Source organism: Xiphophorus maculatus, chromosome 23 (assembly GCF_002775205.1).
Source record: "Xiphophorus maculatus strain JP 163 A chromosome 23, X_maculatus-5.0-male, whole genome shotgun sequence".
Classification (NCBI taxonomy): domain Eukaryota; kingdom Metazoa; phylum Chordata; class Actinopteri; order Cyprinodontiformes; family Poeciliidae; genus Xiphophorus; species Xiphophorus maculatus.
The window spans coordinates 9033585-9060515 of record NC_036465.1 but is presented as its reverse complement, the minus strand read 5'-3'; the positions used below and the strand labels follow the sequence as shown (position 1 = coordinate 9060515).

The window sequence follows — 26931 nt, the reverse complement described above, 5'->3', positions numbered from 1 at the left end:
ATAATCAAGTTCGTCCTTTGGCATTATTAAAAACACTGTGTATTTTAATATTGTCCATATTCCTAACTTTCAGAAAACGTCTGATGCTTTTGACTTGTTTATTTATTGTATTTTCTTTCTTTCTTTAAAAGAAAATCTAAACAGTGGTATCCAATGAATCCCAACATTTCGAGTAGAAATTAGTGGAGGGTCACAATAATTTCAGTTGTTTTAATCAAAAATCATAAAATAAGTGTGTGGTTTCAAAACATGTATTCTCATCTGCTTAACTATAAACTATTATATTCTCATAAACTGAACTTCTTTTTTTTTTTTACTGGAATAGAAATCTCAAGTTTAGGTACCTTTATTTTGAAGGCTCCCGGTGCTTCCTGTGGTGTAGCTGACTGCAGGAAATTTCCGGTCTGTTGTCAGTCGGCAGCGAAGGTAATTATTTACACTCCAACTTTTTTGACAACTTTCAGGTTTAGATTTGGGTCGGGCATCGGGGGTGCAGGTAAATATTTAATTACCATTTTTGTGTATAAAAATAGAGACACTAGGTGATTTCTACACCCGTTTTGTGTAATTAAAAACCCGCATGCTAACAGGATGCTAAGCAGCAGGCCGCGCTTCCTCTTCATTAAAGAGAAGTCATCGTTACCTTTGTTAGCATGCTAAAAGCAGCGGCTGAACATCTAGTTACGGATGTATTACAGACCAATAATACAACACTTAGAAAACCGACATAGGCTGTTGTTAATAAAGGCAGTTTCTATGATCTTATAGGAATTAAAATTTAGCAATTGCCGTATTATTGATAAAACTGTACTATCACTAAGCAACCATTAGCGTGGACAACCTCATTGTTTTAGTTCTCTAAAAGCTCTTAAACACAATTATATGTTCGCCTTCTCTTCACTTCAGCCTGTGAAACGATTTCCTTGTGTCCTTCCTTTTAAAATAATTATTTGTAGTGACCTTACAGCTGTCGGTCATTTAAATGTCTACTCCTATCTCTTGAACTTAACGCTGTTTCATTGATGTCAGTTGGATTTTGCGTAATAGCGAGGAGGAAGGCAAACAATGTTTGCTTGTCTAATATTTTTCTATTACAAAGAAAGATCTGAAAAGAATAATGTGCATTTGTGTTCAATCCACTTTTATCCGACATTCCTAAATAAAATCCAGTGCAGCCAAATTGCCTTCAGATGTCAGTAAATTAGTAGTTATTCCACCTGTTTTTAATTTATTCTGTAGGAATACAGCTGTTCAGTAAAGGTCTCATTAATGGACAAACAGCACAATAAAAATGAAAGCATGGTTCTGTTACAGAATCATATCTGAAACTAGAACATCTGTTCAATCCATCATTAGAAGATTGAAATAGCATTTATGGAAGAGAGCTATTGTTGAATGAAATCAACAGGAGCTCCTGTTGCTACAAACCAAGTTGTGCGATTGGATCAAAGCTGAACTTTTTGCCCTCCTTGTAAAATGCGGACATTGCATATCTTTCTAAACAGAACATTCCCTGGATGTGACATGGTGGTAGCAGATAGACATGTTACAATAACAACAATACATTCTTCCAGAAGCTATTGTGATAAACAGTAACGTTGTTTTGAGACCCTTTTCAAGTGATATATTGATAGTGGGATAATAAAGCAAGTTTTCCCTCTCAAAGATTGATAAACATAATTTCTTTAAAGAACAGGCCACACTACAACTATCAAAAATAAAACATGGCATCCAAAAACAAAAGAAAACAGAAATAAACACAACTGAAACCATTAATAAACTGGTTTTTGATGTTTATTCAAACAAATTTGCCATTCAAAAATAATTAATCAGAATGGAAATTATTAAGCTCATTTTAGTTTTTCATTTGCTTAATTGTTTAATTGCAACAGGTTTACCATTAAGCAGTACTTTGTTGCTTTGTTCTATCTCATTAAATCCCAATAAAATGTTACATTTAAGTTTATGGTTGAACGTGAGAAGAACTGACATTTTTCTCTATATTGAACTCTGGATATAATTTCATATCTGTTGCATGGGGAGTTATTCTTATTCTGTGAAGATATAAGGCGCCAAGGAAAATAAACAGATTAGAAGTTGCTGTAACTAGCTGCATTTTCATTAGAAGTGTGCACAAAACTTTGTCAATATTCTGCTAATGCTCATTAAAAAACATAATTTCACAGTTATGGTGTTTCCATTAAATAAGAAATTAAAATAAAATCACGCAGCAATAAGCTTGTTCAAGGGTTAAGTCTTTAAAAGTCATGGCAGCGACAGTTACATGAGAGAAGTTGGCGTCTTATTCAGGCATAGGAGCAACAAGCCGCTGATATTTGGGAGCCGCTACGTTTGCGATGTTTTGGGTAAATTGTAATGAATGATTTTACAGAAAAGTTATAGATTCAACATTTTAGAATGACAACTTTCTATGAACTGTTCAATGCTGCGAGGACTGGATCCAGCTGCTCATTGTCCAAAAAAACAAAAGCAAACCATCTTCCTCCTACTACTTCCTGTCGTCTTCTCTGTCGTTTTCGCCAGTAGTAACACCTAGCTATTGATGATGTGACTGTTGTGCAAAAAAAGTGTTTCTGTTGCAGATTTGAACATTTTTTTCCATTCCATTACAGCTGAAAAACCATCTCAATCTTGACAAAACTTTGTTTTTTAGCAAAAATTGTGAGTTTCGATTAAGCACATGCATTTTTCATAATTTCAATTTGCGCATCTCTATGGTTAATGTAAAGACAGCTGGTGACCACACAGACTGGATTCTGATTTTATTCTGGTTTTGTTTCTTCCTCCTCTCTTTCTGCAGCCATGCCAAGCCTAAAGCTGATATCTGCGACCGACACGCAGTATTCAGCAGCTGTCCTCAAGTCTCTGAACGAGCAGCGGAGCAATGGCTTGTTTTGTGACATCACCATCATCATACAGGACAAGAAATTCAGAGCGCACAAAACAATCCTGTCGGCCTCCAGCACGTACTTTCACCAGCTTTTTGCCGTCGCCGGACAAGTCATCGAGCTCAACTTCATCCGGCCAGAAATCTTTGAGCACATCCTCAACTACATCTACAGCTCCAGGATCGTCCGCGTCCGCTCCGACATGCTGGAGGAACTCATCCGCGCCGGAAAGATCCTGGGAGTGAAGTTTATTGCGAACTTGCATTCGCCGCTGTCACAAGTGAAAGGTCTGCCGGGTTTGTCCCAGGAGACAGGAAGCAAGAGCGATGCCTCTCCAGAGACTATGCCCGTCATCACGGAGTCCTTCTCCATTTCCGCAGAGGAATTCAACCAGACAAAGAAACCCGCGGGAAGCGAGGAGGAGGGCGATGATGTGGTGTTCGTCTCCTGCACCGATGCTCAAACCAGAGCGGCGAGTCTCAAGGCCAACCCTTCTGACATCATCGATTTGGAAAAAGTGGAATCGGAAAACGTTGAACCCAAACAAAGCGAAGATTCGAATCATGTTGGGGCGGATGCACGGAAAGCAGCCGACACGCCAAAAACTAACGGCACAAAGTGTCAGGTGAACAGTCCGAACCACAGCTCCAGTAACTCCCCGGCGACGCACGCCCAACCAGGCAGCCTCACACCGGAGCCGACCAGTGAGAGCACCGACATGTTGGGTGTCCACAAGAAGCAAGTCGCCATTTCATCCCAGGAGGGCGATCCCAAAATACGGCTTCTGGATGTTTCCGGAGTCTCTGCTAGCAGCGCCAAGGGAACTATAGAGGCGAAACAGACGGTGACACTCAACACCGGCACGGAAATCGATTCGCTTTCATCCGGGTGTAAAGTTTACGCCAACATCGGAGAGGACACATACGACATCGTCCAAATGAAAGAAGACCCAGGAGAAGGAGGATCAAAATCCAACAAAGGGAAAAGAGCTTTAATGGCGACGCCCAAAAAGGCCTTCGACCAGACGCCGCTGTCGCCGACACTCAGTCCCAACAGGAAGAAGAACAAAATGGAGCTGGACGATCACTATGAGCTCATCATGGATGGGAAGACTTTCTACGTTTGCGCCGTGTGCAAACGCCCGTATGTGTGCATCACGAGTCTGCGGCGTCACTTCAACACCCACTCGTGGGAGAAGAAGTACCCGTGTCGCTTCTGCAACAAGGTGTTTGCCCTGGCGGAGTACAGAACTAAACACGAAGTGTGCCACACGGGCGAGAGGCGGTACCAGTGCCTGCTGTGCAACGACATGTTCCAGAACTACCAGATTCTGTCCCACCACTGCAAGCAAGTCCACAATCAAGACCCGAGCGGCAGGAAGCAGAAAGACGACGGCGACAACAACCTGTACCGCCTGCTGCCGTGCAGGTCGAAGAAGAAGTCGTACGTGACCGACCTGCCGGGAACGCCGTTCATATCGGAGGACGGCAGCATGCAGGAGATGAGCCCCACCGAAATGGAGGCCATGCACAATTCGGCGCAGAGCGGGATGTACTGGGACGACCTGTTCGCCGAGCCGGGCGCTCGCTTGCAGCCGGACTCCGAGTCGCCGTCGATGAGCTCCCCGACGCAGGGACCCATGGAGTTCGAGTACATCACACCGTAGAGCCGCTGGGAAGCAATCAGTCCGCCGGATATCCTGTGCCTTCTCGGTTACGCTAACTCTGTGTTCGTCCTCCAATTCAGATCATGTTTTGTGATTAAATCTAATCCTACCCCAAATTAAAGCTACAGTATGCAAGTTTTATTTTTTTTAAAAAATCTGTTAATTTACATGTTTGTTAAAGCTTTTGCCGTCTGAAAAAATGAATCTAAAACAACCAATCAGAACCAGGAGGTTGGTACAGAAAAGGATTAGGGCCGCTGGGAAAATTAATTTAAAAAAATTCTGGATTTATTTTCTCAAAATTTTGACTTTGATCTTTGACTTTGATCTAAATTTTATTAGAATTCTGACTTTTTTTTTTCAGTGGCCCTAATTCTCTTCTGTAGGAACGTCTTAGCGTTGTCAATCAACTAGTCTATTTGCTGCTAAATGTGCTAATGGCGGAGAAACAACTCATCATTACAGGAAAACTGTTTCTCCACCATCGTTGGTGGCCATGCTAACTAGCCTTAGCATTCATGATGGGCTCTACTGTTGGGAAGAAGCTTTAGTGTACCAGAGAAGGTGATTGACAGCGCTAAGCCCCTCCTCCTGGCTCTGATTGGTTGTTTCTGACTGAACAGTGTGTTTCTGTAGTTTCTGGGAGAAGACAGATTATCTGTGTCATGACAGAGTGACAGTATATTATCAAATATTTAAAAACATTTTTTATATCTAGAAGTTGCATACTGTAGCTTTAAGGGTTTTAGGAAAGTCTAAGTGTTCTTAATTTATTTTCTCTTGTTTCTAAAGATTCAAAGAAGTCGAGGTAAAACCGCTTGAACTTTCAGCTTTTGTTGTAAATGTGAAACTTTGCCCAATCGTTTCTCAGTATTGTTGGAAAATTATGATAAAAGATGATGTATCTTTTAGAAAACGATTCAACATTTTTCACACCCAACTGTAAAGGTCAGCGCACGCACAAACACACACACACACACACACACACACACACACACACACACACACACACACACACACACACACACACACACACACACACACACACACATGTTCTCATGCGTCTCCTTCCAGGTAAATTAATCTGGTGTTAAACTTTGTTGTAACATAGAAACTCTGAATCTGTTAAATCATTGATTTCACGTTGATTTAATCATCCAACAGAATAATGTGCCGTTCAATTTACTGACTCTACTAAAAGTTAAAGATGGGACTTTTAAAAATCTTTATTAATCACATAGCATGTTTCATGTTGAAATGTGAGATGAATGTATTTGTAACATTTAGGCCATGATGTCTAAAACGGTTCAACACTGACTGACCACAGTTTCAATAACCGTTTCATTTCTTTATCCATCCAGGCGTCTTTTCTGTTTTCTACCCCAAATATACGTATTTTACCGTGTTTTTTTTGTTCTTAAAGAAAATGTGTTAAATACTAACTATAAAATGCAATAAGATTGTTCAAATATTAAATCAACTCAAAGCTTCACCTGTTAATGAAAGGACCTTCTGATGATGATTTTAGGATTTTTTGTTTTGTAAAATATATTTTTTCATGATGTCATTGTTGCCACATCTGGGTCTTGTGGCAGGAACATTTGTACAGTTTCATTGGGTCACTTACTTACATAGTGTAAGATGGATTTGTTTTGTATTATTTTAAATGCAAAAGTAGGGATTTTAACTGAGATTTATTAGTATTTAGCACTTAAATTTCCAGGTGTTTTTTTCTTTTTTGTTTGTTTTTTTTACATCATGTCAGAAATTAGAACTGTCTTCTTGCAGGTATAGGTAGAGCTAAAGCTTGAAGCCGATCTGTCTTGTTTTCAGATTAAATGCTACAGATTGTTTTTCAATAAATGGATTAACTATTGTTTATGACGTGATGTTTCATTGTGTAATATGCTTTTTAAAAAACAGTTAAACAGTTATTTGCAGCAGTATGGCATTAAATAGAAACCAAAAGGCCTTTAGGTAATAAAATTTTTGTTATTTTTTATGAAGAATTGTGGAAACAAAACTATTTATAGGTTTTCTGATGCAGATTTTTGTATTTTTAACAATGCAGACAAAGAGTTGCATAAAATGCTGGGAAAAAATCTAAATTAATCAGATATTTTGCAGTCGGAAGTATTATCTGCTTCACTTTACGTAGATAATATAATCAGGCTTCCTCTGGGAAATCCTTGAATTTATTTTAGGTGCTTTCAAGGTTTGGAAAGTCCTTGATATTCAAACTGCACAGTTTTGATTTAAGTACAATCTACCGTTAAAGTTTAAGCTTGGAAAGCGTTATTTACAGTTGAGATCAGATATTTAAAGACGATAAAAGGACATTTTAATCCTCACCGTCTGAAGTTAAAAGAGAGAAACTTCTCTTTTTTAAGGTCAGTATAAATCATCTACAGTATTTCTATTTGCTAAGTGCCAGAAAACATAGCGAGGAAATATGTGAAAATGTTTCTGCTGTGGGATATTAAAACATAATAGTAATAAATAATGTATAACAGTGAATTGAAACTGTATCCTTTGGTTTGTGTCGTTTTTATCTCCAAAGCTGAAACATTCGTTTAATTTAACTTTACTGTGGAAAACCCCAGTTTAATCCACCACCCATTCATCAACAGTTTCTATTCAATCCAAGTAAATCCATAAAACAAGCAGATTAACCAAACCAAAGATCAAACCAAACTTTTTTTATTTGGAATATCAGCAGAGAACTTTCTGGACAGTCACACCGTCAGCTTTGGTGAAGCAAAAAAAAAAAACAACAACAGGTGAATCACAAATGATTTATTGGTAGAAAGAAACGTTCATCTGTTGCAGACTGAAGTACAAACCAGAGAAGCTGATGTGCGTTTACACTTCAGTTTCTCTTTAAACCAGATCAGTGAATCCAGCACTGATTGGAGAAGATGATGTGATACTGAAATGGGAATGATGTTGCACCAAACTCTGGAAAACCAGCAGGACTCTGTGACTAATGAGAGCATAACAAAGCAAATGCATCTCAATAGATCAGAATGTGTTCGAAATGTGAAATACGGGCGATTTATTTAAAGCGTGTTTTGTTTATTTAGATGATAATGCAGTGGAATCCAATATTTTCACCAAGAGGGAAAAAGTTGGAGTCACTTTTTTTAAAATAAAATTTTTTAAAATAAACTTTTGACATTCTTTTTATTATTGTTTTAGCTCCTCAATAATAAACTAAACAATTTCAATTTCATTAAAATGAGCATAATGGACAGATTTTTGTAGAAAATGGAAAATAGTTGAAAAAGGTCCAGAACTTCTAAATTGTTTGGATTGATTGTTTTTTTTTAGTATCAGAAGTAAAATTTGTTTTTGGGGAAAAGTTGGTGAATGTTTTCGGTTCTAATTACTCCAAAATTAAGATTAAATGAAAAAAAATAAAAACAATAAATGCAAATCTATTTTTTGTACATTATATTTTTTAAGATGTTATGTAGCTGTAAAAATGTTTAACAAGGTCCATCTGCATCAACCATTTAAGCAGATTTGCTCCATTTGGGCCGCCAAAAATCCTTCAGAGGGCCGCAAATGGCCCCCGAGCCGCACTTTGTAAAATGGCTTACATCTAATGGAAAACATTTAAATTAGAACGTAATTTAAAATAATTAAAAACCAGAAATGTAAGCCTATTTAAATATATTCTCATGTACTGTGTAGTTTCTCTATGTGGTTCTGATCAGGCCCGTTTGATCCAATCCAGTATCACAGTGTTACTATGGTCATTAATATAGGTATCAGTCATTTTGGCAGTGTGGGTAAATACTACATCCTACTGGCAGATGAAATATGCACCTCCAGTTATTCCTGTTGCTTCTTCAAGAACGCCGCTTTTTCTTCCACTAAACTTTCCATTAATATGTTTGGGAAGTTTATCAATAATCTTGTGTTGCTTAAAGGTGATCCGTTGTGCATCCTTGAACAGGGCAGGATCGGTCTATGTGTAATACAAAACATGTTCATTACGTTGTTTGCACAAACTCATTCTTAAGATATTGAAATTTTAATCTGCTCAGTTTTGTCTGTTTCATAATGAGCTGTTTTATGGCGTCTTGTCACTTTAAATCTAAATAAGCTGCTTCTGGCCACGCCCCCAACTCAACATTTACACTCATGCATGAAAATGGCTGCAAACAAATCCGCAATTGTACAACCGTGCGTCTTTGAAAAGCAGAAGTGGAGTCTCCTGCACAACCAATGAGAATGCAGCAAGTGGTTTCCGGAAGATAAGTCAATTACAAAACCCTTGTCTTTTCCAGCAGTCATTGTACAGCGGTAAAACCAGCTGACCAGACGTGCTGGAGCTCGGCTTGGGTTGCTAGGTAACCAAAGAACAATTACATGGGTTTTCTTAAGTGCTGGTGTTGTGTTTAGCAGCAGTTGAGACCCAAATAGAAGCACATAAATGTGCAACATGTGAATTTTCCATAAGTGTCAGTGACATAAGTCAGCATTAAGCAATGTTTTTGTGCTAAAATAAAAAATTCTTTTCAAATGTTATTTTAGAGATAAAGTTTTGCATTTTCACCAGATGTAAGCCATTTTCATCAGTCTTGTCTTCAGGGTGATGAATCGAGAAATTATAATATACATACACATACACACTCATAATAATGTATGAGTTAAAGTCAATTTATAAAATAAATGAACTTATGGAGATTTTTGAATGTATTGAGATGCATTTGTATGCATTTAAACACAATGTGTTCAGGTTATTTCAAATTTACACCAACCAGGTCTGGGAGCAACTGGATGGACGGAATCAGAAGAGTATATTTCTGAAGGTTTTACTACATTTCATAACACGTGACAGCGTTGAATTTTTAGTTCCCGTTTCTCACAGACTTTCAGCAGGAATTCAAACAGAACAAAAGTTTATTCCTCCTGAACATATTTAATCATATCTGCTTCACAGCTTTTGGTAGAAATAGAATAAATGGAGTTAAATGCGTCTCCTCAGCAGCTGCTGTAGTAGATTCAATACTTTATTTCCTGAATAGCGTTGCTCTGTTCATCACACAGAAGAGAACAGAAATAAATATGATCTGCTTTAGGCCTAGCTGTGCTGCTAACTACAACATGCTGCTGTACAAATATAAGCATGTAACACCTTCATTAAATATTTCCTTCTAGTTACAGTCAGAGACGTTTAGAAACTAATTCAGAAACGATTTGTTGGGTTCTCAACCTGATTCCTATCTGGACTTCGAAGCTTCCAGCGATAAATTTCTTCTGCTCCAGTTGAGGCAGAAAGGCTTGTTATTTTTTAGTCTCCATTATTGACACGTGAAGAACATATGAGCTGGAGGAGAGTTTCTGTACAGGAGGAGAGTCTTTAAATGGCGCAGTGTTCAGAGTCCGTATGCATTAAGGCAGATAGATGTGTAAACAAACCTGCCGGGGAGCAGGCTGCGTCTCTCTCAGATATGGACGCACAGAAACGGCCAGAGAGAGTCCTAGCGCTAGTCCTGCTAGCCGGTGCTGTGGTCGTCCTTCCTTCGCCTTTTTTTTCCTTCAACACATCGTTCAGAGTTTGTGAAGAAAAGCCAGCAGAATCCGAGCGGGAGTCTCCCGACACCTGACGGGTCCTCAGGTGTTTCCATCGCTTGGAGCCGGCCTACGGGCTGTACGGCGGCGGTTTCTCGTCCGGGTGTTCATGAGGCGGGGAGTAGCGAGGAGGGACCATGGTGGGCCAGAGGTGGCTGGCTCCGGACTGGGAGTCATCTGAGAGGCCTGAGGAGTCCGGGAACAGGAAGGGGCCCTGCAACCAAACAGATTAACACTCAGCACAGGCTGGCTACCATTTACTCAGTTACATTTACTTAAGTAACTTTTTCTTTTAGAAATAAACTTGTAGGAGTATTTTTACTTTTACTTGAGTAATATTATTATGAAGTATTTCTACTCCTACTTGAGTAAAATTTCTGGATTTTCTACCCACCGAATGAAGAACCAAAACCTTTAACCAAATTCAATATCTAGAAAATTCTTTAGAGTTTTTCTAGATATTGGTGGCAGTTGGCAGGAAAGATTTCCTGTAGCAGTCTGTGTTACAGCCTCTAATTAAAGACACCCCCAAAATAAAGGAAAAATAGGTACACATACAAAAACAAACAAACATGCAGGAGTAAAACCAGTCGACCAAACCTGGTAGAACTCAGCTTGGGTTGCTAGGTAACGGGCTGGAGCTCTGCTTGGGTTGCTAGGAAACGGCTTATGAGGTGAGGGGCTGTTCCTGCTGATTTGTGACGTTACATACCGAAGGTTTTTGAAGTGGTTCAGTTTCCAGACACCAAAAAACAAATTTATTGAACAAAAAAATGGCTGGTTGTTTTTAGAAGCAGTTAAGACCCACATGGAAGCACAAAAACGTACAAATCTGCTTAATATGTCCCCTTTTAAGAAAACACATTCACCAGTGAGCCACAATGTTGAAACGTTTTCATTATAAATGAAAAAGACAAAAATAATGACTGCTGGAAATAATCTATAGCAAACCTTAGCCTTATTTTAGCATGAAATTTATCAGTCTTAATATAGCTACTGATATAATTGATGTAATCTGAATGTATGATGTTGACAGACGTATGCCCGCCATGTTTTCAGTGTACCTGCAGGTCGTAGGCGGTGTAAGGTGGCAGGCAGGGGGCAGTGTTGTGGTACAGGTTCAGGGAAGTGGTGGGAGGAGGGGCAGGAGGGGCAGGAGCAGCGATGGCCTCCGGTTCAGACGCAGTCTCTGAAGCAGGAGCAGGCATCTAAAACAAAAAATAACACAAACTGGTGTTTATTTACAGTGATCTCCTTCATTATAGTAACACTGCCAGAAACAAGAAAAAAAATAAAATAAATCCAGCTCTTAAAATTCAGACAAATTACTATTACTGCCACTTCTAACCATATCTGTACAGGAAAATTACACTGAACATTTTTGTGCTGCCTTTTGTAAGTTAAGCTGGACCAGCAAGGTTGAAAACCGCACTAGAACGCCCCCTGGTGGATATTTTGTTTTGTTTTGATGACGCTAAAAAAGAATATAAATCCAAGATGGTGGAACGCGTCACCGAACAGCTCACGATTTAAGCTGATTATCATCCTAATACGTCGTGTTTCAGACAAGATTTGTTCGTAAGTGTTGGTTAATTGTAAAAGCAATAATTGTCTCTTTGTTTTATGTAGCTGTGGTGTAAATAATTGTACGCTGGAGTCAGTTAGGAAAAGTTTTTATTTTTAGCTAGCAGCTAGAATAGCTAATTTGCAATGTTCGTTGGCTAATACTCAGTTTTGTATGTTTCAGTTTACGATGGCCAAAGTGATGGCAGTGGTCAGAGGCCACTCTTCAATAAACAAGTAGAAAAGAAACAAGTTTGGTTATTGGAGCGTCGTTGACTGGCTGTCTAGCTGCTGAAAACTGGAAATCTCAGGGCGAGGACAGCACAATTTTTATTAATTCATGACAAGACAAGCGATTACACCACTTCAGACAGATATGTTGATATTAATAAGTGAGAAAAATCACAGGAACACAGCTACTTGCCTAAACTTGTCCATATCTACAATGACAGCACTAATAATTCATTTAAAACAACTGGAAGAGTGAAAGAAAGACAGTTCTATCATGCAGAGAGAGCAGGATGCTACGAAATATAAAAAATTTGCAGCAAAAAGTGGCATAAACATTTATAATTATTAGATGCTAGTTATAAAGTGGTTTTTGAGACATGTCAGGAAAAAATATTTCCTGACATAAATTACAAATTTATAAAATGTTCTACGTGCTTCCCAATGCAAATGGAAAATAAAGAAAAAGTACATCTGATGATCACATCTATGTATGGCAAAGAATAAAAAGTAACTTTGGTGGAAGGACAGAGTTTAAATATTTAGTATTTTATCATAAGTTACAGTGTGGCCACAATATATGATAAGTGCTAACACTTTCTGTGACCATAGGTATGGCTAAGTATAGTGTGAAACTGAAACAGCGCCTCCTACTGTGAATATGGTGCAACACCAGCGATGTTGGGACTTACAGGCTAGTGTCTGTAGTTTGTGTGCTATGAGAAGAGAGCGAAGGCAGAATTATTTATTATTCTAGCTACAAGTTATTAATATTTATTTTTATAGAGGAGGAAAAACAGCTTTTATGGTAAAGAAACCCAAAAACCAAACTGCATCATAATTTACTGTCCAACATGTGGCTCTACCTTCAGAGAGGTGAAAAATACTCACATTCTCTACTGAAGTAGAGACAATATACTTTTTTGTTTTGCTCACAACATGCACTGTGTTAGTAAAGAGATTCAAAAATAAATACAGATACGGTCTAATTTTTCTTCAAATCAAACCTTTATTTCACAAAACATTTGCATTCGTCACTAATCGTTCTTTGAGCCAACATGGAAGGATTTTTTAAAAATATGGCTGCAGATGGAGATTGAATCTCTGAATGAGTTAATCTGTTGTTTATAGAGGAGGGTAGAGTACCCAAAAGTTGTACTCAAGAGTAGAACTACTTCAGTATATTTTTACTCAAGTAAAAGTAAAAAGTATTTGGTAAAAAAAAAAAAAGTCTACTCAAGTACTGAGCAACTGATCAAATTATCAATCATTTAAAAATTACGTCAGACGGACCAAAATATAAAGTTATGTGGAAGTTTTGGTAGTTTAAGGACAATAATTACAATAATTTATAAAAGTAACAAAATCAGGCAAAAGAACATTTTGCTTTCAATAAAAAAAATGGATGAAACTTTAACAAAGGCTGCAGGTGTGCGTCTGTGAATTTTTATTTAAAACATGTTTGTTTTTCATTCAGTAGGTAGAAAAATCCAGAAATTTTACTCAAGTAAAAGTAGAAATACTTCAAAATAAAATTACTCAAGAAAAGTATAAAGCGTAAAAATACTCAAAGTACTTTTTTTTAAAAAGTTACTCAAGAAAATGTAACTGAGTAAATGTAACTAGCTGCAGCCCAACTCCATGTTTTTCTCACGCTCCAGTGCGTTCTTCTTCTTCTTTGGTGAATTGCCTTCACTATAACACTTTTATGTGAGCAGCGGACTTTTTTTCTGTTTTGATATGACTCCACGTCATTATATTTTTAATCATGGAAATAACGAGTCAAATGTGAAAATGTAAGGAGTAGAAATTACAGATATTTCTCTTAAAATGTAGGAAATAAAAGTCAAAAATCATCAGAAAGATAAATACTTGAGTAAAGACCAGATATCAGAAAAACCTACACAAGTTATTTTTCTTTTTGACTTTATATCTTTGCCTACCATGTCCTTGAAGCCTCCCAGCACAGCTGCAGTAATGATGCCCAGAAAAAGCGCCACGATGTTCAGGATGGTCGCAGACCACAGCAGGTAGTAAAGGTGCACAACGTCCTGGCAGCTTTTCACATCTGTGTATTCATGGTAGCCTCCCATCACTTCTGCTCGGCTGGGCCAATGAGTGGGACAGAGAGGGAGACAGCCTACGGTCAGGTCACAAAGGTCACTGAGAGGGTCAGTGATTGGTTCAGTTATCAGGTTTTGATTTATGGTTGCAATCGTGGAAAAGGGTTTCACTGAGGCTTTGAAAAGTTGAGCAAAACTGAAATGGATGGATAAATGTAAGATCAGCCACAAACAGAACATGCAGAGATGAACAACACTTTTCTATGATGGTGTTTATTATTTACAACAACTACATCTACATGGAAAGAAAAATGCTGAGCTGATCTACAACGGGCAGTATCGGTCTGGAAAAGGGACCTACTTCCAAATCATGGATGACTTCCTAAACTTTTTCAAAACATCTTTATTCTGAAGTCCCATAAGAGGTTCTCTGAAACAAAAGTCAAAAAGAAAAGAAACATTCTTGTTCTGATACAATCAAAGCTGCAATGCAAACAAATCTCCCGCTGAAAATTAGAGATGCACCGATTTGACTTTACTGGATTTGGACAGATTCAGTTCTTTTTAAGCGCTTAAACATATAAGAAAGAATAAAAACATAATGGAGGATTTTGGACAGAGGGAGTAGTTTTGAATCCAACAGAAAATGAAGGACGATCAAGAAGATCCCATTGTTGTGAGCGAATGTCTAACCTTTCCCAACTTTCTTCAAACTCAGAAAATTGTGGGAGTTCTTGATGTCTGACAACCACTGAGGCGATCTTTAAATAAAACATCAGGCCACTTAATTGGTGCATCTCTACTGAAAATCGAAACAATGAAAGTAGCACTTCAAACCACGTAGCCACAGTTTTGTCTTTGTTCATTTTAACCAAAGTTTTACTCACCTCCCACAGTTGTAGAGGTCACAGCAGTAACAGGTGTTGCTCTTCACATGCAGCTTACACGACGACCGAGGCGTGTGGCACGGCACCTGAGGGTCACAAGCTGTTTTCAGCACCTTTACTCTGCATCGCTACGGGACACGACAGCCTCACCCACACACAATTCAACGAGCATTTAGTGCATGAAAAGAGAGTGAGATATAATAAAGGAGTCTTACGTCACGCTCAGATGCAGAATCACTGGAGAGATACCCACAGCGCCCTGCATGCAGAGGCCTGAGGTCCTGCAGGAGGACAAATCACTTTTTCAAACAATAAATTAGAATAAAGAGACAAAAATATCTTTAATAAATATCAAATATCAATGGCTACAAAGCTAGCCACAGTATGATAAAGAAACTTCAGCTACTGTTGGGTAATTTATTTCACATCAGGTTTCAGCAATTCAGATAAAATTAAGTAATTTAAGCACCGAAGCCGACTATGTTATTCTAACGGGAATATTATTAAAAACCAGAAATAAAACATGGAGAAGCAGCATTCAGTTTTTATGCTCCTCTAATCTGGAACAAACTTCCAGAAAACTGCAAGAGACGACAGTGGCTGTATGGTAGAATAGTCGTCTTGCGATCAGAAGGTTGTAGGTTCGATTCCAGCTTCCACATGTCTCTGGGCAAGGCACTTAACCCCAAATTGCCAACCGATCTGAGTATCGGTGTATAAATGTGTGTTTGTGAGTGCGAATGGGTGAATGTGACTCTAGTGTAAAGCGCTTTGAGTGGTCATAATAACTGGAAAAGTGCTATATAAGTTCAGTCCATTTCCGAAACACAGACTTCCTTTAAATGAAGGCTGTTTAAAGCTGCCTTTGGGACACTTATCAATAAATGTGATACATTTTAATGATGGGATTTGACTAAAAGCAATGTTTACTGGTGTTTCATAATTTGCTACCATATAATGTTTTTATAGTGTAACACTATACACTATACAGGCTATACAAATAAACTTGACTTAAATCAAATTATAAACAAGACAAACTTGTTTATTCATGTTGTATCTTCTGGCTTGTTTGTCTCTGGGAAAAGATATCTTTAGGCCTGCATGTTCGGCCTTGTTTGGTTTTTTAAAGAGTGAAAAACGATCAGGCTCAGAGCTGGACTTCTATTTTTATTTATGAGGCTGTAAAACTACAAGTGCCGTAGAAACAAAAACATATGGTTTTTACATCTCTTTGTGACACCAAAATAACAAAAAAGTATGCATGACTGGTGTTTGTTAATCTAATTATACACAAACTACAAACTACAACCGGGATGGTAGTTATTGAACTTGTTCACATTAAAAAAAATTGGGTTCATGGCTAAGAGGATTTCAAACTTCAAAAGACTAAAGATGAACCGACAAAATACCCATAAAACCTGCTAAATGTTTTTTCCAGTAAATATAAGAAACATTTCATCGATAGAGTCACTAAAGGCTTTTTCATTATTTATTTTGAAGGGTATGAATCGTTTTCAACATGCCAATTCAGTTAAAATGTGCCGTTTTGTCATCTTTAGTTATGTACTTGTGTCGTTTTGGCTTACATGAGTTATAATTAATGTGAATAAAATGTAATAATTTAGGGCTCTACCTGAAGTCGACCTCTTGATATGCTCCAGTTCTGAATAGTGTGCGTATTGCTACCAATGCTTTGATATTCACAGTTTCTGCTGTGTTCGGTCATATTTAAGAATAAATTACAAATCTAGGAATAAAATTAAATGCCAGATTAACGGTCAGATTATTACTGGCTAAAATAATCAGAAAGTAGGCGGAGCCATCAGCTTCACTGTCAGTTTCAAGCAACCTGCGACCTGAGGTGAGTAAACAGTAAGATTATATATTATTACTGTGATGTTTTAAGTTACATCTACATTGATTCAGTTAACGGTGACCAAACAAATGGTTCACATGATAGCAAATGGTGTTTGCTATCATGTTTAATTATTTTTCTGTGACATTCATTTGCCACATGAATGAAAAGACACCAAAAAGTGTGATTAGTGACATATGTAAGTGTTTACAAGGACTTCAGAGTAGAATTGCTTTTGTAGCGTTTCAAACATGTCTGACTGGTAGGAGTCGTCAGTGCAGGATTTAATAATACCCTTTCCAGTATAAATGTGATCTGGTTTAAAATCTAAAGATGAATGCGATGACAGTCAGTGGATCGTTTTAAGGCTCCTGGTTTATCTTTTATAACAGGTTCCCTGTGAAGTCGAGTGTAAACTTTCAAGAATCTTCCATTTTACTGGCAAATAAAGATCCACTAATGGGGATGCTCCTTTTCACTCAGCTGTGTCATTATTTCAGCACAATTGTATTAAATATGCATTAGTGGTCACTTTGCATCATGACGGCTAATTTTACCCAAAGCTAAATATTTTTTTCTGCCACCCATTTACTGCAGACAGAACCTACCAAGCCTTTGTAAGGCTAGCTAACTCTAGTAGCTTTAGCTAGCATGTTATTTGTTTTAAAATAAAATAAATTGGCTATACTTACAATGTGCCTCGCTGCAAAAACTCCATCAACAATAGCGCAGCAAAAGGCGGCAACTGCTCCAAAACTGATGAAGACAATAGATGCAACTAACTGTGGAAGGAAACAGAGACGCGTCAGCTTCAGGATAACTAAATGTACATTTGTTTATCACCACTTGAGCACTTAAGGGTTTTAAATAAGACTCCAGAGTCAATGGGAATCCTCCCAAGAGGCGCCACTGATTAGGGATAAACTATATATTGCCAATATCTTGTCATTGAACTTTTGATTTGATCTTTTTGCAGGTTTAACACATTTATTAATATAAACACATTTGTAGGCGTTAAATGTTTGGACGATTATTCCCTCTGCACCTGGAAAGATTTTTGCTCTTTTGGTATTGCTTTTTTACAATTACAAACAGCTGATCAGCGTCTCAAATAATATTAAACCCCAGAGGAGTTGAAAAGGAGGCTTCATGGATGCAAAGAGAAAAGGAGGGAGTTCAACGTCTCTCTGACAGAGATTTGAAAAGAAGCAGCAAAAGCAAACAAAGAGGATTAGCAGTGCTTGACCACAACTGATGGGACTGTCATACAGAAATCAAATTCAGTCAGAGGCTTCTTCAGATTTGTTGGGAAACTGACTGCTACTGGAGATCCTTCCTGCCCAACGCATTACCATCCACAGCGACGTTTTGAAAGTACTTGGATGGCCTGAGTTACGACAACATTTAATTTCCCTTTAGGATAAATAAAATATTTTTGAACTAAACGGAATCTATAATTCAAGAAGTGCTATTGTTGTTGGGTAATATACTAGAAAGTGTTGCATAAATGCATCTACATATTAATGTAATATTTAGCCAGCTGGACAGAATCTCTTGGACACAGATGGCAAAAGGTCACACAGTGTAGCAGTACAGATGAAGACAGAAAAGATGAAAACATCACAACGGACATTGACATCACAAGATGCTCTAATCCAATCCTACCACTGGTTGATGCAAATCATTACGCAGTTTCAAACGAAAACGTTTCAGTCTTTCAGCGACACAAAAACAGCAAGCATTGAGTTACTCTCACTCCTGTTCACATAAATTCTGCACTGAAAGAGGAAAGAAACCCAAATGACACCACTTACTGAGGAAAAAGGGAGAAACACGAATCAAACAAAATTAATGAATTTCAGTCATACTTTAGGAATTAGATTTGATTTTTTCCCCCTGCCATGTTCCCAGCCTGCTGGCACTCTGATCCGCATGTTTCAGATGTTTTCCCGATGCAACACACGACAGCCGAGGGAGTAAATTATGTCAGCAGCTTGTCATCGACTCCTGTTTACTCACCAAGCAACAGCAATCAGGTTTATTGAAGCACATAAACAGAGAATAAATAAATATGCTAAAGTTTCCTCAAATAATTTACTATTTCTGTATGTCTACAAAACAATATCCTGGATTTTCAAGGGACGAATGGAACTGAAGGAGGCAGAAGGAAAACTTTTTTATTAATATTTTTGGTTTTTATAAAGCATAAACCTTTATAAAACAAGGAGAATGTTATGCAATGAACTTCACTGCAAAAACACAAAATTTTACCAAATGTTATTGGTCCAGTTTATAGTGCAAATATCTTAATACACTTCAAATAAAGCAAAACTAATTTACAATTGACTTTTCAGAAAGATAGTTTTAAGTAAATTCCTTAATATTGATGAAAAAGTGCCAGCCCCACTAGATATTTATACTTATACCGATACTTTTTCCTATAAGTGAGATTATATTTTTTCATCAATATTAAGATATTATTGACTTGCTGAAAAGTTACTTATTACTATATAATTGAGTTTTGTTTTATGTCAAGAATAATAAGATATTTGCAATAGAAACTAGAGCAAAAATACTTGGTAAGATTTTGAAATTTCGTTTTCACAGTAAAACTATAAACTATCAAAATAAACCTCTTCAATCAGTGGCTAAAAGAAACTGGCCTTTTTGTCACTGTTATGAATCAAAAAAGTAGCACATAGTTAATATATACTAATATATGTAGAGCATACATTAAAAATGTTTCAGTTACGTGTTTAAAGGAACTGTACCTTCAATTGTGTGAGTGATGTTTTAGTAGAAAACTGTTTCTTGAGATGGGATTTGTGATCAAATTTAAAGCTTTTGTTTGCTACTGCAATAAATTTGACTTTAGAAAAACAAACTTTGTGCACAAACAAGAAGTCTTACTTCAGGTGTGTCTATATCTGATCATTTACTCAGTGGAAAGAGCATCCAGAAATTTTACTCAAGTAAGAGTGGAAATACCTCATAAAAATATTACTCAAATAAAAGTAAAACAATCAGTGCAGTAAAACTACTCCTAAAAGTAAACTGAAGTAAATATCTCTCCAACAATCACGTTCAGCCCTCTGAATCCTGACCAGATGGTGCAAACCTCCAAACTGAATGTGTATCTATTTCTCATGTCTAGGAAAAGATTTAAATCGTCTAGATGTACAGCCTGTTATCACTTTTTATGTAACCTGCAATAACATTTCACAGCAGAGGAATGCAATGTGCTGCGGCTCAGTTTGCTGCATCACTGGACCGGACCTCCTGCTGCGCTATAGGTAACGGCTGCCACAGCATAAAGCCGTCCATCAGCTCTGACGGGCCGAACCTGGCACCTTCCACCTGTTCTGCTCATCTGCAGTTTCCTCCCACCCTCATTTTGGCTGCAGACATCTGTCCTCCTCCATTTACAGCCCGATTCTATTTCTGGCTGCGTTCGCCCTCAACTCACCACTCATAGTCCAGTTTATTTGCAACAGTACGCAACGCAAATCTCCTCAGCCCAGTTCCACGTGTTTTATCCATTCCAGGCTCAACTGGAATGGATAAAAAGGACCAGTAGACACAAAACACAGTGGAAATAAAGGATGTAAATCCTCTTACCATCTGCCTCTTGTTCTCTATCAAATGAGCACCGATGATTCCCAGAAAAGAGCCAAAGCCGAGCTGGAAAGAAAGAAAATATCCTGTTACAGGAGATCGTTCATACGGCATTGAATTAGAGCCACATTAGATAGAAAAAAACAAAAATGAGATCCAAATTTCCGCCGAAAAATGGCTGAAATTTTACGATTAATCTCAGAAATTTTCAAGGACAAATCTCAAATTTCGGTTATTGAAAAGTCAAAAATTTTCTAGAAATAAATTCAGAAACTTTAAGATTAGCCTCTGAAAATTTCACAAAAACCCCCCAGAAATGTCTGAGTTCCAAAAGCCAAAAATCTCAAAATTTCCAAGTTTTTTTATTTTATTTTTTATTTTTAGAAAATCTCACTTTTCAAACACAAAATTAAAAAAAGAAAAATTTAATTTGAAATTAATTCTGAGATTAATTTCAAAATTTCTGGGGGTTTTCTAGAAAATATTTGCCTTTTCAAACAGAAATTTACGCATTTTTTTCACAAAAAAAAAAATCTGAGATTAATCTCAAAATTTCTGAGTTTTTTTTAACTAATGTTTGACCATTCAGAATTTTTTGTGGAAAATTTACTCTTCCAGCTGTGACAGTCATGAAACTATCATACAGAAATAATCTTCAGTCAGAGGCTTCTTCAGATTGGTTGTGAAACTGACTGCTACTGGAGATCCTTCCTGCCCAAACCATCAACAACCTGGATGATGCGAGTTACAGCAACACCTTTAATTTTTAATAAGTAAAGTATTTTTGAATTGAATGAACTTCATATTGCAACACAGCAACAGTCTTCAGTGAGAGGCCTCTTCCGATTGGATGCAAGATTGACTGCTACTGGATTTCCTTCTTGATCACAGCATCACAATCCACAACAAACCTATGAAGATGCTTAGATGATATGAATTATGACAGCCTTTAATATAATTTCTCTTTGAGATACATAAAGTGTTACTTGTATTGAATATCAATCAAATTTGACTTTATAGTTTCAAAATAAATGTCACTAAAACAGTTTGATTCAGATGATCTAAACATTAAATTCACAGAACTCGATCTGAGTCTTTTAAATGCCAAAATCAAATTTACTGACTGGAAGACTCAGACTTCATCCACCATCTAACGATTGCAATACTGAATAATGAATGCAAAACACTCCCTTTGGGGAGCTGTGTTAATGAAGTTTGGACTCCAGGAATTGAAAGGATTTTCTGGAAACAGCTTAGTCTCGTTTGCCATGTTGTGTCTGACGCTTACAGGCAGGAATTTGAACTCACAATGACTCCTGGGTAGTAGCCTCCCACAGTGATGTTTTGTGTCCGGGTGGTCGCCGCCAGGCCGAAAACGAGGATGAGAACAGACACAATTAGCAGCATCACCGTCACCGTTATGGATTTCCTCTTTCTTCTCTTAAAGGAGCCTACAGGTGCAACAAAAACAAAATCTAATTGTCATGATTTGTGGAAGAGGTGGTGAGGCAGAACGCAGCGGACCCAGGTAGAAAAGAATGATGGAAAATAAGCACAGAACAATCCAAAAATCCAGGCAGCACAGCTGAGCGGAAAGGCTAAGGCTCAACACTGGTAGCGACTGGTAACAATGGACAAACACAGTGGCACAAAAGGTGGCTATGCAGTGTATGCAACGCATAGGGGCGCTGCTCTAGAGGGGGGACGCAAAAACGATGTGGGGAATTTTTTTTACACACAGAAAAACTCAAATCGACACAGAAAAAAACCCAATCCTGACACAAATATTACCAACCAATCGCCATGCATTTGTTGTGTCACATGCTGGTCAAAAGGTTAAAATTTAGTCTTTGTCTTACAAACCTTGCAGAAAATCACACAAGCCTCTTGGCTGTGGTTTCTTTCCCTGCATTTGAAGGTCTGTATTTTTGCATTTTCAGATGATGCATTAAAAACAGCTGCGTGAGATCTTCCAAGATTTGGATTATGTTTTATCCATCTGAACCAACCAGGTTTTTCCTCAAAGCCTCACATGTTTTTTCTCCTGACCTTCTCCTAATAATAAATGAATCATTCTCCTCTGGAGTGTTCCCACAGACTGTGGAAATCAAAACCACTTCATAAAAAGAATAACCTGGACGTATCAATTTTCAGTAATATGCCACTTCTGGCTAAGATATTAAAGGTGATCTATTATGCTTCCTTCATATATAGATCTATGGGCTATACAAAACATATTTTGTAAATTTTTTGCACAAAATCATTCTTAGATAAGGAGATTTTAGTCTGATCAGTTCTGCCTATTTGAGCTTCTTTCAGAATGAGCTCAACATTTACAATCGCACATGAAAATAACTGCAAACAGATGCTCAATTACACAACCGTACTTCTTTGAAAAGCAGAAGTGGAGGCCCCTGCACAACTAGCAAGAAAGCAGCAAGTGGTTTTTGGATGGTAAGTCAACAACAAACTGTCTTGTTGTCTTTTCCATCAGCCATTGTGCAGCATGTACAGCGGTAAAACCAGCTGACCAAATGTTGCTACAGGCGGAACTCTGCTGGGGTTGCTAGGTAACAGACTGAGCTTTGCTGGAGTTGCTAATTTGTGACGTTACATTCTGGAGGTTTTTGAAACGGCTCATTTTCCAGACAGGTGCAAAATGTGAATGTGGCATTATATGTTCCCTTTAAAAACCAGATTTCTAACCCTGAGCAACTTCTCTGATGGTTTTTGTCAATCAGGCTTTTGTGAACATCACAGTACTGAAACTGCTCTTGTAAATGTCTTTAATGACCTCTAGCTGAACACTGATCGTAGTAAAATTTCAATGTTAGTTTTACTTGATCTGAAGACAGCGTTCGACGCAGCTCATCATGACATTTTATTATCCCAATTAAAAAAATTGAGTTGGTACTTGGTGTCTGTCTGATAGAACCTTTTCGTGTCCATAATAAATCTAAGCTGAATAAAATTATTTATTCCTGAAGGTTCCAACCTAAGTCTTCTCCTTTTCAACATTTCCAAGCATTCAAATTATATGCAACGATAAGAAAGAGTATCACAATTATGTTGATGACACACAGTTGTACATTAGGTTTTGCCAGGAGATTATAGTCAAGTGCAAATAGACTGAATGCATTGAACAGATTAATAGTTGGACGTGTCCATTTTTTCCCAGCTAAATATAATAAAACAGAATTTTTATTCCACTTTCAGTCTGTTGGTTTACAATGCCAGGAATCTGAGGTTAGTCATGGATCCTGCTCTGAATTTCAACAAGTACAAAACATGGTCATAAATACAACATATTACCACCTAAAAATGCTGCCAGAATTAGACGCCTGATGTCTCTACAGGATTCAGGAAAATTAGTTGATGCCTTTGTTTTTAGCAGACTCAATTGTTGCAACGCTGTTTTCACTGTGAATCTATTAGAAAAATCAATGAGACAACTTCAACTAATGCTGATATTAGAGTCCTTACAAAAGCAAAAAAGATCAGAATATCAGTCCAGTTTTGAGGTCTTTAAACTGGCTGCCCATCGCCCAAAGAATGGAGTTTAAAATCTCACTGATGGTTCACAAAGCACTTACAGACTATGTCTCTGATCTTCTTAAATGCTTTGAGCCATTAAGTCTGAAAGGATAATCTGAATCAAACCTATTAACCATTCCAAGAGTTAAAATATGCTGATGCAGCCATCAGGTTTTATACAACAAAAACCTGGAATAAGTTTCCCGTTAGCTGAGGAATGTTCCCACCTGAGCTCTTTAAAACAAAGTTTAAAACATTTTTATTTGCTGTTGCCCACTTTTAAACTTAGTTTTTTATTTTTTTTAAATCTGTTTAATTTAAATAAGTTTAATGTGTTTTACCTTGATGTATGTTATTAACCTCTATTTATAAGCACTTTGAGTTGCTTTTGACCAAATGTTGCTGTCTAAATGAAGTTGCCTTTAGCGTAACTCTGCTTTAAACTTCTCAACAACTTTGACTCTGTCTGCTCTGTTCCTTGTTTTTCATGACAATGTTTGATTAAATCTCTTCACAGAATATATTCTGAGATTAAATTACACAAAAGGTGGACTCTATTTAATATTTTCGTGATTTATAAACTCAGTCAGTTACCCTGGATCTTATTTAGTGGCATCAGAGTACAAATGCATCGCACGCTTTTTAAAAGATTTTCAGAAGAACCATAAGTTATTTTCCTTCACTATTACACACTACTCTGAGTCGATGTAATATATAAAATCCCAATAAAATACATTAAAGTTTATGGTTGTAGCATAAGAAAATGAGGAAAATTTTGAAAAATATAAATATTGTAAAATAAAAGAACTTGTGACTAAAAATCAGTTGGGAAGTTTTTAGTAAGATGTTAAAACGATTTAATATCGGCTCTGTAATGTTGACAGCTAACAGCTAATTCTGTCTCAAAGACAGGCAATGAAATGTAATGAAGCTCCAGAGTCAAACCGGGTTCTGCAGAGAAAACATGAAGGTTTTCTGATGATACGATTGCTATCTAAAGTGGATTAAGTGTTTTTTTCGTGATCCTAACACATTCACAGATGAACAGACTTATCAGTTCAATCTGATACACAAACAGCATTTAATGAATTCAATACTCCCAGATGCTCTACATGTGGAATCACTTATTCTACAAAATCACAACATTTTCATTTCAGCTCAGTAAAATCAAAGATGTTACTGAGCTGGAGAATCTAGAATCAGAGTTAATCTCAGCTGGTTCATTCATCCATCCATTTGTCCATCCATCCATGCATCCATCCATCCATCCATCCATCCATCCATCCATCCATCCATCCATCCAATCATCCATCCATCCAATCATCCATCCATCCTTACATCCAACCATCCATCCATCCTTACATCCATCCATCCACCCATCCAATCATCCATTCATCCAATCATCCATCCATCCATCCATCCTTGCATCTATCCATCCATCAATTTGTTTGTCCATCCATCCATCATCCCTCCATACCTCCATCCATCCATACATACATACATCTATCCATCCATCCTAACATCTATCCAATCATCTATCTATCCATCTTGGTCAAACAACGACATAGTGACTTAAAAACCTTTTTTTTGTGTTTTACAAATAAAAAAGTGGGTGACTGGACTCAACTGCATGAACCATAAGGCTGATATCTAGAGATCGATAGAAAAACATGCTTTGGTTTAGTAAACAAAGGGATTCAGTGTCACCAGTGACAACTGAAGGACACATAAGTTTGCAGAGCTGGGGTTACATTTCAATAACAATTCAACTGTAATACAACTATACATACTGTGGTCTGCACTATTGCTGTTTACAATGTTATCAGTACGTGTTCTGTATCAAAATGCTCAGTTGTGGCTGTTTTGTATGACTATATTAGACTCAGACAATAGTCAATATAAGAAATACAAACAATTTAGTATTTTTATGTAGCCTAAAAAGCATTGTTTGTTTGACTCTACTTAGAATAAAGTTGCCAAGCATCCTGGTGAAATCCGTGCAGCATCAGCAGCCATAAGAGCCAGGCTGCTGTGGTTACTCAGCGCCGCCGCACCTGCAGTGACGCGCTGCGGCCCGGCCATGAAGGAAAATACCCGCCTGGTGGTGCAACGACTGTTTTAGACTATTTTTCATGGATATTAATGTTTACGGAGCTGTTACTGTAACCAAAACTATTGTTTTCTAAGTGGTTAAATGGGGTATGAGAGATGCACTGTACTGTTATTGAACAATAAAAAGCTGGTGCAGACACAGCAGTGACCTTGCGCACACCTACCCATGCTTGTTTCGGAGAGCGTCAGTCCGCTGGACTGGAGGCTGTGAGAACGGGGCGGCATCTTGGTTCGGCGATGACTTCTTCTAATAAAATATGAAGATTAACAATCACTACCCAACGAGGGGTAGAAATCTAAACGACAGCGGGTCACGATCGTGATCCAACGCCGAGCTTGCGTTCACTTGCTGTGGCATTCTCTGACAGACAGGACCGCTCTCCGTCTGCCCCGAGCCTGTCTCCTTTACATTCCCGCGGCTGCTGCGGTGTCTCTCGGTGTCCCTCCTCACGACGTGTCGGTGTCGGACAGCAGGTCGGTGGTGCTGCGGCTGGCTGTGTGTGCGCATGTCACACAAACACTAAAAACAACGTACAGCACCCTACAGCCTTCACTTGTACTTGTAACGCTAACATTACCGCACGTACGTACGTACGTACGTGCGTGCCTGACCGTTACAATGCCCCGATATCCGTTAAATTCGGCTTCCAACGTCATCCGCCATTTTTTCCAGAGCGTTATTATTGGAAAATTACACAATCTTGGTTTACACGTCGGAGAAAAAAGTAGAGGGTGAAACAACTCCCCTCAAATAAAAAGATAAAATGCGGCAATTCTTATCTGTTTTTATACCAAACAGTTTTTAAAGTTTTAACTCGAAAACGGCGATTTGTGACGGACTAGCTTACAGTTTTTTTAAGAGTTTAGCTTTAAAAATGACGTCAACACTTGGCAGCCGTGATCATCCTTTTTTTCG

The 26931-nt window shown here is 37.8% G+C and overlaps 2 protein-coding genes across 4 annotated transcripts; one reads left to right on the top strand and one right to left on the bottom strand.

The window, feature by feature from the left end:
• The first annotated feature begins 362 nt into the window (after positions 1-362).
• On the top strand, positions 363-6456 carry zbtb33 (zinc finger and BTB domain containing 33). Of its 2 annotated transcripts, none has more exons than XM_005799578.3 (2): positions 363-426; positions 2822-6456. In XM_005799578.3, the coding sequence occupies exon 2, from the start codon at positions 2824-2826 to the stop codon at positions 4573-4575; it is 1752 nt and encodes a 583-aa protein (XP_005799635.1). In that variant the 5' UTR covers positions 363-426; positions 2822-2823; the 3' UTR covers positions 4576-6456. The 2 variants fall into 2 exon arrangements, with proteins under 2 accessions (XP_005799635.1, XP_023184795.1); XM_023329027.1 differs by having other exon boundaries at positions 409-496.
• Positions 6457-7356: 900 nt separating this feature from the next.
• tmem255a (transmembrane protein 255A) lies at positions 7357-26798 on the bottom strand. Of its 2 annotated transcripts, XM_005799530.2 has the most exons (10): positions 26180-26798; positions 21678-21820; positions 20373-20435; positions 17447-17536; positions 15115-15180; positions 14900-14985; positions 14374-14442; positions 13893-14055; positions 11223-11366; positions 7357-10372 (listed from the first exon to the last, which is right to left on the bottom strand). In XM_005799530.2, exons 1-10 carry the CDS (start codon positions 26238-26240, stop codon positions 10229-10231), a joined length of 1029 nt encoding a protein of 342 aa, XP_005799587.1. In that variant the 5' UTR covers positions 26241-26798; the 3' UTR covers positions 7357-10228. The 2 variants fall into 2 exon arrangements, with proteins under 2 accessions (XP_005799587.1, XP_005799588.1); XM_005799531.2 differs by lacking the exon at positions 14374-14442 and having other exon boundaries at positions 26180-26794.
• Between the last annotated feature and the right edge of the window lie 133 nt (positions 26799-26931).

Bases quoted from the DNA above. Each gene is read 5' to 3' on its own strand.
- zbtb33 (XM_005799578.3), top strand. From the start codon at position 2,824: ATGCCAAGCCTAAAGCTGATATCTGCGACCGACACGCAGTATTCAGCA.
- tmem255a (XM_005799530.2), bottom strand. From the start codon at position 26,240: ATGCCGCCCCGTTCTCACAGCCTCCAGTCCAGCGGACTGACGCTCTCC. The intron at 20,436-21,677 runs GTGAGTTCAAAT...CTTTCTTTCCAG, and splicing joins GCTACTACCCAGGAGTCATT to CTCGGCTTTGGCTCTTTTCT. The intron at 14,443-14,899 runs GTGAGTAAAACT...CTTTTGTTTCAG, and splicing joins GACCTCTACAACTGTGGGAG to AGAACCTCTTATGGGACTTC.